Consider the following 16,209-nt stretch of genomic DNA (forward strand, 5'->3'; position numbering starts at 1 on the left):
AACTCAAAAAATAAGAACCAAGTGTACTTAGCTTGCGCATACCTCAAAGTATTTGCTTGATACATGCACACCTGATAAATAGTGGTCAAGTATTGACTCATCCATATCACAGTGTGACAGGAACCAGCGCAGGACACACGGCAGCGATGGTAGCTGCACGAAAATTGCCAAATAGCAAATCAGTCTACTGACGCAAGTTTGACTGAGCTTAAAATCAAAAACACTCCACGGGTTAAATGTACCCATCATATACAGCTGCACACAGTCATTTCTCCTCGACAGCAAATCGCAGTATCCTGTACAATAAAACCACCACTTGGTTTCTTCTCAATATAACCTGTTAGTGATAACAGAAAACAAAAACAATCAGCATTTAGCATGAGGAAAATGATTTTTTCTTTATATTTGAATAAATCCTGGGAGTGGCAGTGACTGTTACTAACATCATGTTTCTGGTTGATTTAAAAAAAAACATGCTGTCATTGCAATTTAAAAAAAAAAAAAATCAACTTTGAGGCTTCAGGACAATTGTATTACCAGACAAGCAGTATGGAGGCTTTTTAGCAGTTTGCTCATCATAATGTGGACAGACCTGAGACAGTGTGTTAGAATTTTATAAGTAAACTATTTCCATATCCTTTCTGATCTGTTTAGAGCACAGGAAACACATTGGGGTACACCCGTTCCTCTCTTCTTGTTGACGACTTGTGTATTCACAAGCCGTCCTGAACTATGCTCACATGAATAATGCTATGACAAAAGAATACATTCAGTTCCACTCAGAACACGAAGCTGCCCTTCCACTTTATAAGGCATCTTTATTGAAACTGGTACCTTATATACAATAATACTTTGCTGATGAGCTGGAAATTATTATTAATGGCCCACATTCTCACTCAACATATTTAATGGGACAGACAGCTGAAGAAAGAACATGGCGGGAATATTTTCTGTCTTAAAAATTCCAAGACAAAGACATGATTTAAACCAAGATATGAAGTGAAAACATTTCACATAGCAATAAGAAAGCCTCCACTTGTTCTGGGATTGTACCCTCAGCATGTCCAGCCAGAGACAGCAGTTTGAAATGAAGCACGGACATGTCATCTGGTGCTATTAATGCATTGGAATGCTAGGTTAGTGGTGTAAAGAACCAGAGTGTTGTGGTGCTGTCCAGGTCCAACTGCTACCAGTTTGATTTAGCCTTCTAGGACTTTGGCAGCGAGGGCAGTGTTCTCCTGTCTGATAGCCTTGTAGTCCTCCAGAATCCTCTCCAGGTTAGCTACCGTTTTATTACTGTTCTCCGTCTCAATCTGTGGACAGTTTCAGAAAAAAGTTACACACAATGTCTCAGGGTGGTCCGTGCATGGTAATAAGGAATATTCTAAGACTTTGGGAGAACATAGTGCTTTAAGAACATTGCCTACAATGAAGCAGGAGAACTCCAAGAACACTGGTGTGAGAGAGATTCATGTCTGACAGCACCAAAAAACTACAACTAATGGTGGTGAAGGTCAGCGCAGACATGGCTGCTGAAGTTAAACATCTCGATATTTCACTTCCCGAACATGTCCATACTTGACGTTTGTAGGTTGCAGCATCTCTAACTCAGCCAAGGGGAACATGTGATCAGTGGTGTCGGTCTGGCTGTTGGCAGGATGAATAAAAATGTGGATGGATTCTGACTAAATCTGATACAATGATAGAACTTCTGAGCACAGAAAAAAAAGTGTTCTGATTTTGGAATTGATCTAGGACTGTATCCAATGATGCTGTATTGCCTTGGAGGAAGTCAGCACTCTCTGATTGCCCTCCAGTGTAAAGTGTTGCTGTCTAGGTCAGGAGTCTCAGTGAAACGTGGAATCAAAGTAAATAGATAAGTGATCATCCTTGAAGGTCTCCTTTCCAGTCCATTGACCATCAGCTCTTTCCAAATTTTCTATGCTAATGGTGCCACCTACAGGCTGTGGCCGCAATTTCCACCCATTGGAGTATTCCTCACAGGTTTGAAGGAGAAGAACCACACAACTAACCTCCTCTCATTGAATCTTTCCTAACTGTATCTCTGTCAAGAACATGGAAAAACCTACCTGCTCCTCGAGATCTCGAATCTCTCTCAAGATTGTACCAGTGTCCTCAATGGTTTGGATCAAGTGGCTGCAGTTCTGGAGAAGAATACAAGATGGTGAGAAACAGTGAACTCATTCTCAAATGAAAATGACTCAGAGATATGATGTTTGTCATACCTCATGCAGGGCAGCTAGGTACTTGTAGGATTTGCGGACGGACTCGTCTTTTTTGGCATCCTGAAAATTATGACCAAAAAAAAAAAAATTGTCAAAATGGTTTTATCCAAACAAATATGACTACGAAACAACCATATGAAATATTCTCATGATTCAAGAGCACCAACAGGCTACAGTCAACCGCTTTTGGAAAACATTTGAACTCATGATGAAGTTTCATATGCTATATAAACTTTACTTCAATTTACTTTGTGAAGATAAAATAAAAACACACAGCACCAGTAAAACATTTTAGGGAGCCTCCATTTTAACTCTCTCTGAGCACAACTTCTGATTTTACCATTTCAATCTCCAAAATGGTAAATGGACTCAATTTTATATAGTGCTTTTCTACCTTAGCGGCACTCAAAGTGCTTTACAGTGTCATCTCATTCACCCATTCACACACTCACACACTGATGGTGAAGACTGACATGCAAGGCGCCAGCCCACTCATCAGGAGCAGTTATGGGTTCAGTATCTTGCTCAAGGACACTTCGACATGGTCGCCGGGGTCGAGGATCGAACCAGCGACCCTTTGGTTGCTGGACGGCCACTCTACCCCTGAACCATGCTGCCCACTAACCCTATCAATGTATCCCAGAGGAGTGCAGGGTGAGCAGCCCTAGATCATCAGCAGTGAGAAAACACATGATCCCACCACACAGCTGTTGACCCGAAGAAGTTGGTGTTTCCTCATACAGCAAAGTAATTGATACTGTTATACTTAACACGTAAAGTGTATTTTGTCCTAAAGTACCTGTCTTGATCTCACAAAGATGTTTTTTTCCCCCTGTGCATCATTTTTGTGACTGCAGAAATCAGAAAGAGCTACTCATATAAATTAGCTTGAAGATAATGGTGCTCCATTGTTATCAGCTACAAACAGCAGAACACATCTGTTTCCCAATTCCAGCACATCATGTGATATAATTTACACTTTTTTTTCATCCAGACATATGCTCAGTAATCCACAAACACTTTGATTTGACCTAAAAAGAAACTAACTTGAACACTTCAAATTTGTTGCTTGTTTACGCAGCCCTAATTGGGACCAGTTGGCACATTCAGTGGATCCATTTTACTGCTCACATTTGTCCATGCACATTCACGTTTGTGGATTATTGGGCATACTGCTGGATTAAAATTACATGGATTATAGCCAATGAAATGTTTTTGGATTGTTTTGCGGTTAGTTGTAGTTTATGGCCATAGGGCATTGTTAATCGTCCTTCTCCTCCTCCTCCTCCTCCTATGCCTTATCCAGGTGGTCCAGGTTGAGGGGGCAGCAGCCTAAGCAAGGAAGCTCAGACTGTACTCTCCCCAGCCACGTCCACCAGCTCTTCCGGGGGAATCCCGAGGCGTTCCCAAGCCAGCCAAGAGATATAATCCCTCCTGCATGTCCTGGGTCAGCCTTGAGGCTTCCTCCCAGTTAAGCATGCCTGGAAAACCTCCCGAGGGAGGCGTCCATGAGCCATCCTAACCAGATACCCTTACAGATGGGGACCACCACCCCGGTCTGCCACTCCAAAGGCACCCCCCCCGGATGTCCACGCAATGTTGCAGAGATGTGTCAACCAAAACAGCCCCACAACATTCAGGGCCTTGACATACCTGGGGCAGATCTCATCCACCCCCGAAGCTCTGCAACCGCGGAGTTGCTTAACTGCCTCGGCAACTTCTGCCCCAGAGATTGGATGACTCTCCTCCCAAGCACTCCCCAAACTCTGTTTACTCCATGGAATATGTGTTGGTGGGATTGAGGAGTTCCTCAAAGTATTCCTTCCACCGCCCAATTATCTCCCGAGTTGACGTCAGCAGTCTCCCGTCCCCACTGTAAACAGTGTTGCCCCCCCCCCCCCCCCCGAGGTGACGGGACGTTTTGCCAGAACCTTTTCGGGGCCGACTGATTGTCATTCTCCATGGCCTCACCGAACTGGTGAGTGCCAGGTCAGTGCGGCATCTTCCCCTGCCAACTCCCCACCAGATGGTGATCAGTTGACAGCTCAGCTCCTCTCATCACCCAAGTGTCCAGAAAACACGGTCCCAGGTCAGATGATACAACTATAAAATCGATCAACAGCGACTTGCACAGAAGTCCAATAACTGCACACAACTCTGGTTCAGATCGGGAACTGCCGTTCCTCCCAATAACGCCCCTCCAGGTCACGCTGTCATTGCCCACATGAGCGTTGAAGTCCCCCAGTCGGACAATGGAGTCCCCAGTAGGGGCACCATCCAGCACCCTTCCCAAAGACTCAAAAAAGGGTGGGTATCCTGAACTGCTGTTTGGCGCATAAACGCAGGCAACAGTTAGGACCCGTTCCCCAACCCGAAGACGCAGGGAAGCAACCCTTTTGTCCACCAGGGTAAACCCCAATGTACAGGCAGAGAGTCTGGGGGCTATCAAAAAGCCCACCCCGGCCCTCTGTCGCTCACCCAGAGCAACTCCAGTGAAAGAGAGAGTTCAACCCCTCCCAAGGACTTGGGTTCCGGACCCGGAGCTCGGTGTCGAGGTGAGGCCAACTATATCTAGCTGGTAACACTCAACCTCTTCCACCAGCTCCGGCTCCTTCCCCACCGGAGAGGTAACGTTCCATGTCCCAAAAGCCAGCTGCCATGACTGGGGATCAGACAGCCAAGGCTCCCGCCTTGAACTGCTGCCCAAACCACATAGCACCGGACCCTTCCGGTTCCTCCTACCGGTGGTGGGTCCAAGGGAGGACGAGTCCATGTATCCCTTTCGGGCTGGGCCCGGCTGGAACCCATGGCCTAAGGCCTAGCCACCAGGCGTTCGCCATCGGGCCCCTACCCCGGGCCTGGCTACAGGGCGGGGCCCTGATGCCCCTCCGGGGTGGGTACTTGATCTATCTTCCATGAGTGGTCTGTTGAACCGTTCTTTGTCTGGCTCTTGGCCTAGGCCCAGTCTGCCTTGGGTGACCCTCCCAGGGGCAAAATGCCCCCGACAGCATAGCTCCTAGGGTCACTAGGGCACTCAAACTCCTCCAAAACGATAAGGTGACAGGGCACTGTTCGCTTCAAGCTAAATATATGTGGCAGGCTCTTTCTGCATTCCGGAGTCACAAAGGTGATAGAGGAGGGAATCATGTCATCATTAACTCAAGACACCTATTTGTGAAGACATAAATTGCTAAATACAATATTTCGGAGAAGCATCGCTTTAAACACAAGCTCAGGCTGAACTTCCTTGCTACTGCACAGTTCACCTGGGACAGAGGCTACTGTGTTGCAGGACAGTGTGAAATCTGCAATATGCATACATACATAAATGAAAAATGATTCTGGCATTACTGATTGACATTGTGTGACTGTAGGAAAATGATTAGATATAACAAGTGATGATTAGATATAACAAGTGCATTGGCTCATTGTTTGATGTTGTTGTTTGTTCAAGTGAACATTAGATTACAGATATATGTTAGATCCAGAATTTGACAAGAATATGGAATTAAAAACCAAAAAAAACTCTTTGTTCAGACCTTAAAGACCAGCTCATCTGTCACAGCAAAGGTCCGGTCCAGTTTTCCTGTCAGGTTGTTGATTTCTTTCTGCAACTCCTTTGTGTCTGACAGAATCTGTAAAAAGTCAACATAGTTTGGATCCACATCAGATATGCCATTCAATTTTTAGCCCTGACTCTGTCTTTTATTTAGAGCGTGACAGATGACACAGCCAATCATATTTTGCTATTTTAGTGGGCAGTATCCAGCTAGGTTGGTCTCTGTGACAATGACAGTCACATAAGTGTGTCAGTGAGAACAGTATCGGCTGAAGTATAAAAACAAGTGTGGTTTCTGTACAACAGACAAAGAGCAACAAATAATGAATTTTCATGCTCCTCAGCTGCTGGTGCAGAGCATCCCTCTAAACATGTGGATGCCCACACTGTTAGCACTATAGCTGTGGTTTTTTGGCGAGGACAGCCTTCATTACAGTGCACAAGCATGTGAATGTGTGTGTTTAGGCTCTCTTCACTCACTCACTCACTCACTGCAGTGAAAACCACCGTCTCAACATACCTTTGTAATTTCCTCCTTCTGCTTCTTGATGTTGCTAACAATCTCCAGAATCCTCTGTGTGTATGCAGCCCGAGATGCATCCTGGGGCAAATTTTCTAATTCTGTGACCTACAATGGAGGGAAACAAGAATAATATAAGTTGTCAGGCCCACACCTGGAGCACATGCTACCGAATGTGTTGTTAAATTCACCCAGACTAACAAGTAACCTCAGAATAGCTGGGCTGTTTCCTAGCTTTGCAAAGTAACGTGAATGGACTGATACCAGTCGTTTGTAGATTTCTTCCTTTTTCTTGGCCTCTTCTGTTGACACACGGATTTTTTCATGCAGAGACTTGATTTCAGACAGCTTCCTGGAAGATTCCAGCTACAAAAAATGCAAAGAAATGCCCAGTCAAACTTTGTTTTACTGGAGAAACTGAAGCTCTGTGGTTACAATCTCTTACATCGTGATTACTGCAGATTTCTTTGAGTCTACGGTGCTCATCAATGAGTGGAGCTCTGTGTTTCTCCCACTGAGACGCTAGATTCACCACCCGCTTGGCGCTGGCCTCCACCAGGCCCTGCAGGGACAAGAGAAACCTCCCACTGAGTCGAGATGGCTGATGGAATTGCTCAAATGACACATTGGTTCATCTCTCCTACCTGGATCTTCACCAGGTTGTTCTCTGCATCTGGTAAAAGGTCAATTGTTTTCTTCTTCAACTGCACCTTTTCCTCCTCCTCACTGTTTCCCAGCTCTCGCTGCTTCAACTCATCCAACACCTACAACCAGATACATGCATAAAGGTAGAAGAGGCATTCCTTTCATTAGGAAATCCTACATCCATTCAGCATTACTCCAAATCAGGAATGTTTGTCCCAGATCCCAGACTGGGTAAAGATAAATGTAATCTACACACACCAGTTGAGTGGGTGACGCAAATGCAAATGAAAGCTGTTTGCCAATGCCAACTGCCAAACAACTTTAAAGTAAGAGTTTCACAACCACTGTTGCTAATTGGAGGAACGAATGTAGGTCAAGACCGATGGAAGGTTCACAACCCAACTTGTCTTCAGCAGATCCACAGGAGGTAATCTGCAGCCCAAGAAACTCTCCATTGGGAAATACAGTACAGAGACTTACAGAAAAGAGAGAGATCCATGGCAATCCTTAGCTCACATGCTACCATGGTTTTGTGTTTATTTTGTACTGTAAGATGTGCAGGTTGTGGATTTAGTAAGCAAATACTAATATAAAAGACGTTATGCCTTTTGTTGTATTGCTTTGAAGACTGTCAAATACTAACACCTATGTGATGTCACCAAAAGGTTTATTGCAAAAACTAACATTCAAATAAGTATCAACATATTTAATTTTTTCAGACGTTTGAACATCTCTTTTTGAAGTTTTGCTATCCCTAGTATATGATAGAATGAACTCCACAGAGCTTTATAATACATGAACTCACTGACTTTTGATTGAAATTACATTCATTGATTATCCTGCTTAAGCCTCAAAAACTCCTCAAAACACAGTGCGGAGAATGCTGGCCTACAGTAAAAAACAGAGTCTTTTGGTTAAACTTTGAGCCGAACAGTCCCTTCTTCTGTATCTGTCTTAGTCTGCTGAGACGCCAACTGTCCTCTCAAGTGAGTCAATGAATGAAGAGTTTTTTTGTCTTCAGCAGAGCGGTGGTGAAGCTACAACGAAAGTGTAACTGAAGAGCACCAGCTGGCACTGTCCATTTGCTGCTTTCAGATAGATTTAATGAGGTTCTGTTACAGGAGCTGTTTTGAGTTTTAACTCAACAACTGTGGGGCCCTCTTGGCATTCTGTGACATACCTGCTGATCCAGGTCTGTCCTTGCTCAACACTCAAATGCATATTTCAAATGGGGGGCAGAGAGAAGACTGGACGGAGGGGTCATTTCCACAGTTTGTAACCCTACTTTTTGTTATGTTCATCAGTCAAACTCCCATTTTGAAATGTCAGAATACCATTGATTGTCTTGATGGTGTGTACAGTAAGTTGGTGTGTGTTTGTTACCTGTGCATTAGTAACACTCATGTGCTTCATTTCTGTTGTTAGTTGCTCCACATCAATGCAGAGCTGCTGAAGCTGCTGCTGCAGTGAAGCCAGCTCTTCCTGACGGAGCTGGACATCACCCTCTGATTGGCGCACAGGGGGGATGGAAGCAGGTACTGCTGCTGGCTCCTGGATAACACACACACACACACACACACACACACACACACACACACACACACACACACACACACACACACACACACACACACACACACACACGACAATCAAATTGTGGATTTAGAGATTGGTGGATTGGTTGAAAAATGCTCAAACTTCAACTACAGTACATTGCTTTTGAATCCCTGTGCTCCTGAAGGATTGCTTACTTGTGAGAAAGTGAACTTCTGTGTGTGGGTGAAGTGGGAGCCCTTGGTCAGGATGTGTTCAGGAGGGGTGGAGCCTCTGAACGTCTGCAGTAGTTCGGACAGGTCAGAGGCGGAGCGGAGACCACCAAAGGCACTTTCAGGAGAGGACAGGGCAGCAGGTCGCAGCTGCTCCTCGATACGTTTGCGCAGTCGGGTCAGTTTCCTGGCCCTATAATCCTGTTGAGGAAGACATACTGGATCAACATGGAAGCTTACAACAAGTATGTTTCCTGATAATTGTGCTGACCATACGCAAAACTGACACATGACAACTTTGGTGATTGTTACCAAATTTGAGTATGCTACGAGTTGCAAGTGATTTGATCACCAGTGGACAGATCTGACTGCACATGTGAACACACTCAGAGCTGTCCATCCATTCTGAACAGAGTCTCAGCTCGAGTTGTGAGGATCCAGTGAAGTAGTGAGAATGTGTCAAGCTGTCAAAGATGTTCATGTGAGTGTAGCGAGCGTGGTGGTTTGCCTGTGGTGTGAGGCGAGACAGGAGCCCCTGACTGTTCCACTCGTTGTCCCACTCCTGCGCCGCACTCAGCTCAGCTGTGTGCTGCTCCAGTAAGGACGCCACCACAGAGGCATGATGGGAGGGCTGGGCAGTCACAGGGGGAAGAATATCCCGTTGGTAGTCTTTCCTCTCTGAAAAAACAGTGTGCCACACACCACGCACAAACACACGCACACAAACACACGCACACACACACACACACACACACACACACACACACACACACACACACACACACACACACACACACACACACACACACACACACACACACACACACACACACACACACACACACACACACACACACACACACACACACACGTTTTTCTAATGCCTCCAGCATGTGTCCTCTGTAGAATTGAGGAGGGATCTGAATGGACTGGCAGCATTATTTTGTTCAAGGTCTTTATTTATATCCTAATAATATTAATCATATTATCATGTTACCCTACATGCAGACACCTTCTTAGAGATCATTGTGCTCTCAAATTTAAAATGAAATGATAAGGACTGAGGGGTAAAAACAATAGCAATACTTCTCATTACTAATAGGATTATGAAAAAACAAGTTTGAGCTTTGTGGTTGTCTTTAATGTTATGAAACAGTGTGCTGCGCAAGAACAAGTGCGAGGGCTCCTTTCTATTCACATTCACAGTGGCAAGACTCATAGGCGAGTAGTTGGAGCAAACTAACTACACTACAAAAGACTGCAGTAAAGAGAGGTCACTTGACTTCTGTAGTTTGGAACTCTGACTAAAACGAAACCAATAACTGTGCTGAGGAAGATGGCAAAAGAAGCGGCCTGTTGGATTATATGAATCAATGCAAGTCGCTGGAATACTAATTAAGACAATAGCCCTGAATTAGAGTTATCAGACCACAAACGAATTTCACACAAATATCCAGCAAGAAGGATCCAGCATGGACTGAAATAAGATTCATCATTTAATTGTTCTGCCCCAGATTAGTGGAATGTTCAACTGTTTGGCTGGAAGCGTTTGTCATGTTCTGACCGTGGAAGGTTGAACAATAATATGCAACCATCTGACCTCTACATCTTTCACTCAGGAGAAAAAAAAATCTCTCTTTAAACATGGTAGAGATAATGATTTGACATACTGTGATAATTACGCACAGATATGAAGTCTTTCATTGTTAGGGTTAGTATTTAGTAGTAGTAGTTAGTATATGTATTTTAGCTATACTACCCAGTCCTAGAAAGGTCATTTGTCCACCACTTGAAACTCACATTCTGACTACATATTAGATTAGGAATCATTGTCCATGTGTGCTAGACTTATTGTCATGTGGGGCAACACAACGCTCATACTACCTTTTAGCGAGGTCTTCCCTGGATCTGCAGTGCAGTGTGGTAAGCTGAGAGGTTGCGTGTAGAAGCTGTACAAGGGTCCTGTCATCTAAACAGGGAAGACAGGAGACTTGTTAGGTGTGGGATTTTAACATTTTGGATAATTTGGTAGATATCTGATGACATTTGTGTGTCTAATACTGGTACATTCACGTTTTTCCCCACCTGATGGCAGAAATCATCAAGTCTTCTCTGAAGAGAAATCAACATAATGATGCATATACTCATAGCACCCTCACACCACAGATACGGCTCTGAGGTCATTTAGCATAGGAAGCAAAAGTCTGATGTTGTTACTTTAGCAATTTGACATTTTGGGGGAAATCAGTATGTTGGCCAATGCTAACAGTTCATTTTTAAATCTAATATCTGCAGATACATTGTGTATTCCAAGTAAAACCTGTGTATACACCGTATACTACATTGTTATTATCAATGATGTCATAAATGGTACCATGTGAATATTAGAAATAGTAAAAAATAAAGTTGAGGACTCTAGATGAACACTCACAGTACAACAGTTTGTGTACATCAGGTTTCTATCCTGTAAAATGACTTGAAACAGCCCAATTTGAAAACTCTGCTTCATTTACAGACACCGAAGTGCAACTTTAGAAGAGTTTACTTGTGTTTCACCGTGCAGTGGCAGTCTGCAGTTTGGAGGCAGCCAGGGGACAGCAAGCTGGGCTTTGATGGCAACAGAAATGGCTCTCTGGAGGACCACGGATTTACCTACAGGAGGAGAATACAACTTACACTGACTCAAACTGTACCTTGCCCCCCATGAACCCCGAAACCCACCAGCAGTAACACTATTTATCACAGCCATAAGCTGTAAAGAATACCAAAGTATCATCTGAATCCCAAACCTTAAATAGTTCACGAACTTTAACTTAGCCAGAAAAAGTAACCAAATCTAAGCAAAAATTGGGATATTTCATCATCATCCCTTTATCTGTATGTCTACTTTAAATATTTACAAAAAAACTGTTTGTGCTAACTAGATCCTTTAAAAAAAAAAAAAAAAGCTCTCCTCCATCAGCCATGATGGACTCAGGTGAGACTGACAGGGATCACACTGTGTCCATAGAGTTGCAGAACAACTGAAGGTCAACTCTGTGACCTCTATACCTGTTGGCTGGTCAGAGGCCTCAGCACTCTCTCTGGGCAGTTTCTCCACTAGGAACATGAGCAGGGAGCGAATCTCCGGTTCGTTGCTGTACAGGAAGGTCTGGTAGCCAATCTCTCCTTTATATCCAATATCCTGCACAGACCAACAATTGAAATATTAGGAGCACAGGAGGTAGATGTGCACTGTCTAAAAACCTTACCGAGACAAAGTCAATCCAGGGACAAAGACCATGACATGTGGTGTTAAACCTCTGTATTTCGTTATTCAGAGCAGATCAGACACATACGCAGCTGCTGAGTCTACTGACATAACAGACAATCAGAGGAACTGCATCTGCATATATTTATACGCAAAACATATAGTCAGTTTGTTACATATGTGTTGTTAAAAACAGATGCGGCCAGTCACCAGTATTATGGTTTGAAATTTACTCTTCTATGCACTCATTCAAATGCTGCTCACACGTCACATGTCGGTGAAGAAAAAGACTCAAGAAATAATTAGAAATAACTGAATTCATCATACAGTGTATCAGAAATTCGTGAAAACATCCAAAACTGCAATATCTCGCAGAGAGGAAAAAAAAAAAATCCCACATCTTTCCCAAAATGTCAGGGCTTAGCTGCTGGCCCCTGTTTGACCCCTCTCCCAGGTTTATTCATGCTGCTGACAGACAGACAGACAGACAGACAGACAGACAAAAAAATGCTCAACTTTCAGTGACCTTTGTGCTAATGAGTAAAAGCCAAGTGACTATTTATGTGCTTTTATGACACAGATACTGGCCTCAGCACCAGGGTAGCAGCTAATCAGTTTCCCTTATACATGACATTCCAAGCTGTTGCTGCAGGCTGGGTCCTGAGAGAAAGGCTGTACAATTAATCTAAATTTATCACAAATCAGGCTATGACCAGCTTCAATTTTCAAATAGCAATATTTGTTAAAAGGCGAAGTATGTATCAAAATACCATTGTACATTAAATATTGTGGCCCTGCTGGACATCCTGCCTACAAAACATTTTCTACAGACCTTAAAAAAACATCTTTGTTTGATACAGATCCACACAACAATCACACCATTGTCATTTGAATGGCGTTTTTGAATAAAATTATAGTAATAGTGTAAAAATTACCATTTCCTCTAATTTCACATGGCAATCACAATATTAGTCCAAATAATTGCAAGAACGTGCAGCAGCTAGAACTGAGCCCACTTTACCTGGCAGGCCTGGGCCAGGCTCATGCCCACTCTGAAGCGGGCAGACATGCCAGGGGGGAGGGATGTGGGCAGCGCGCCACCCAGGCCTGGATCAATCACCCGGATACATCGAACCACCGCCTCCACGATAAGCTCACTGCTGAACGCTTTGACGCTGTCCACGTCCTCGCTCACTTCTCTGCATGTCAGGGGGCACAACAACACAAATTACAAGGCACAGCATAACTCATAGTAAACTGATAACCATGACATTACCTTACCTTGTTGTTACAGTCCAACCACTACAGAGTTAACAGGTAACGGCTAATTGTGAGTCAAGCATTCCGCTACACTGTCATCTCTCTCAGGATCAGTTCTCATTGGACTTGTACTGGACTATACTCGTGGTCCAGTTGTTTGGATCAATTAGCATCTATAAAAAAACATCACACGGACTCCCGTGGCACCAAGTAGACGCACATAAAACTAGAAACACTTGAAGAGTGACAAGTAGACACATTCTAATAATCAGATGAATGCATTTGATAAAACACAGTCACCATGAAAATATCCAAACCTGCAAAAAACTGAGCCTCACATCTGGTGGGTTGCAGGAGAACTAAGAGTGAACAAAGTTAGAATTTACAGAAGGCATCCATTAAGTTACTGGTTGTTTTTTGTTTTTGTTTTTTTTTTTGCGACTTGGATGGTTATAAGACAATAGGGTTTTGTCTGGACCTATTTTAAATGTAAAGTGTCGTGGGGATATTTAATTGAATGATACTGAATTGATTTTTTTTTAACTTTATTTCACCCGTGTTGTATCAATTTAGATGAATGAGATATTAAACTCACAAGATAAAAGAATGATAACAGTGAATAGTTTCCCATGTGTCAAAAGTGGTGTTCTAGATGAATCAGACCGAAAGTTAATTATCAGTGATGTTTTATATGCAGTTGTTGATCCACACAAACCATGTAGCCTGTTTTAAGGGCACTGACCACATGAATTGACAACAGTTCCTTGGCTCCATTTCATAAAATTGGGTGGGTATCATCAGGTAGGATCAAATATGGAGTATTTGTGAAACATAAGCTGTGTTGTCAAACCTCTGTACATATTGTGGATCAGTCGCAGTAAGCTGAAAAAATTCCTGTTTCATGTGATACTACAATAACGTCAAAATGGCATTTAGGTGCCATGCATCAGTTATAGGTTTTCATTCATCCAAACAACTCATGAACTTGTTAAAATGTGTCCCCAGAACCAACAGACATGGATGTTTCTCGGATGAAATGTGTTTCTCCAACAGAGAGGCAATATAGTTTTATGAGTCCAAGTCCCGTGAGGTCCTGATGATGAAACATACGACGGACGATTGCGTTTTAAGGGTCGCGGGTTTGTTTTAGAATTTTTTATTCTTTTTGTTTTCATAAGACAGGTTGCCATGCTAACGACCATTACAATTTACAAAAAACGTCGCACTTTTGTATTCATACTCCCGAGTTGTCTCAGAAAGTGACGAATCTGCCAGTCTGACGTTGGTAAATGGTGTGTCCAGTTGTCATGTCTGCAGCGGTCACCAGTTAACTGGGTCTCCGGATGGACTGTAACATCGGCACATGTGTCTTATCATGTGATGTTGACGCTGCTGATACTTTGGGTCGAGCTGGTTTTCGACTGGCAGCTAATGGTGATGCACGAATGATGATGATGATGATGATGCTAATCAAAAGTTTGAAGTAACCACTACCAGTTAAGGTTGTGACTCCGTTAACCACCTGTTGACAGGCCTAGCTGACTTGATACTTACGTGCCGACTTGTTTGAGGGCGTGGATCAAAATATTGTCAACTTCTTCCATTGCTGAAGCTCCTCTGTCTCTTAACTAGCTGGAATACGGCCGAGCAGCTGGTGCTACATCCAGTTAGCTGGTATCAGTGTGGGCTGGCAATGGGAGATAGCAGGCTAATGCCAAGGAACCAGTTTCCATCTTCTGTCAACTAGCAACTAGCTTCTAGCAACAAAGAAAGGCCACCACTCTTCGGTACTTCGGTCCGTTAAACTCCCCACTAAGGTCCGACCGTGCTGCTCAGAGATACCAAAGGAGTCTGACCGCCTTATTCGCCCAAAACCTAACACATTGACAGTTCTAGTCTTGTTCACTGGGAGGAAGTGTTGAGGGTGCAGCCGCGGTGTTTCTGGGAGGTTGAGTATCATCGATGGACTGATCGAAAGAACACAAGGAAACACGGCAGCTAAGAACTACACCTCCCAGCATGCACAGAGACAGACAGTCTCATGACCGGAAAGGTCTTTTTCTTTTTGGTCAGTAGTACTGAAAACATGTACATACAGAAACAGCAAGGCTACAGCTACATTAGCACACGACACGAATTAGATAAGAAAAAGAAGAAATAAAGCAATTGATTATTTGATTAAGTAAAATGAATAAATCTATTTTCTAAATGTTGCTGTCAGTCTGAAAGTCCTTAATCATATAACTATGACCTACATTATCAAAATGTCTCTGTAATAAGAGACACCACTGAAATATTTTGTATGACATACATGGGGTTATGTCTGTGTTTGTTTGTATGTTTTCAATGACCAACAAGAATTGTGGCATATTCTGACAAAAGTCTACATTTTTTAATCTGAAGAAACAATAATCACCAAAGATGATTCATAGATCTTTAGTATTTGATTTGATATATATTTATTTTGATCATGTAAATGACAATATAATAAAAACATAAAAAATAAAGATAATAGGTGAGCAATGAGAACTGAAAACAAAAAAAACAATAATTTATTTAGTATATTCCTAGAACATAAAAAAATGGGCTCTACTTTTGCATGACTATGGTATTTGCATGATTATCATATTCCTTTTATCAGATTTGTCCTTAGGAGGGTCAATAAAAAGCCAGTAGGTCACTTATAGTTGTTTTCAATTGCTAAACAAGTTTCATGAAAATGAGATCCACTGGAACTTCATCACCCTCTTTGCGAAGCTCAGGTCTTGCCTGGTAAAGGTGTTCATACTTTTTCATTGGATTCACACATTTTTCAAATCTGCAATCAAATCAGTTAATTCATATTTAATTTACAAAACAATAAAAAAATTCATTCATAAACTTGCAATTAATAGAAAAACCTAAAATGCGTATTTAAGTGCCAAATGAATAACTTGTTAATAAAACAAATAAAATACAATTCC

The 16,209-nt window shown here is 42.8% G+C and overlaps 1 protein-coding gene across 1 annotated transcript; it reads right to left on the reverse strand.

Moving 5' to 3' along the window:
* Window positions 1-355: 355 nt before the first annotated feature.
* Window positions 356-15,182, reverse strand: ccdc22 (CCC complex scaffolding subunit CCDC22). The gene is made up of 16 exons (XM_086212660.1): window positions 14,801-15,182; window positions 13,008-13,185; window positions 11,788-11,920; window positions 11,282-11,388; window positions 10,621-10,705; window positions 9,245-9,414; window positions 8,722-8,937; window positions 8,354-8,521; window positions 6,970-7,089; window positions 6,771-6,887; window positions 6,590-6,691; window positions 6,326-6,433; window positions 5,786-5,881; window positions 2,247-2,306; window positions 2,091-2,165; window positions 356-1,313 (listed from the first exon to the last, which is right to left on the reverse strand). The coding sequence occupies exons 1-16, from the start codon at window positions 14,848-14,850 to the stop codon at window positions 1,200-1,202; spliced, it is 1,899 nt and encodes a 632-aa protein (XP_086068786.1). The 5' UTR covers window positions 14,851-15,182; the 3' UTR covers window positions 356-1,199.
* Between the last annotated feature and the right edge of the window lie 1,027 nt (window positions 15,183-16,209).

The sequence above is a fragment of the Aulostomus chinensis genome, chromosome 9 (assembly GCF_037954235.1).
Source record: "Aulostomus chinensis isolate RoL2024-O1b breed Wild chromosome 9, RoL_Achi_v1.0, whole genome shotgun sequence".
Classification (NCBI taxonomy): Eukaryota; Metazoa; Chordata; class Actinopteri; order Syngnathiformes; family Aulostomidae; genus Aulostomus; species Aulostomus chinensis.

Excerpts from the sequence above, each read along its gene's own strand:
- ccdc22 (XM_086212660.1), bottom strand. The coding sequence starts at position 14,850 with ATGGAAGAAGTTGACAATATTTTGATCCACGCCCTCAAACAAGTCGGC. Across the intron at positions 6,434-6,589 it reads AAGAAATCTACAAACGACTG|GTCACAGAATTAGAAAATTT; the intron begins GTATCAGTCCAT and ends CCTCCATTGTAG. Across the intron at positions 2,307-5,785 it reads CAGATGAGCTGGTCTTTAAG|GATGCCAAAAAAGACGAGTC; the intron begins GTCTGAACAAAG and ends CATAATTTTCAG.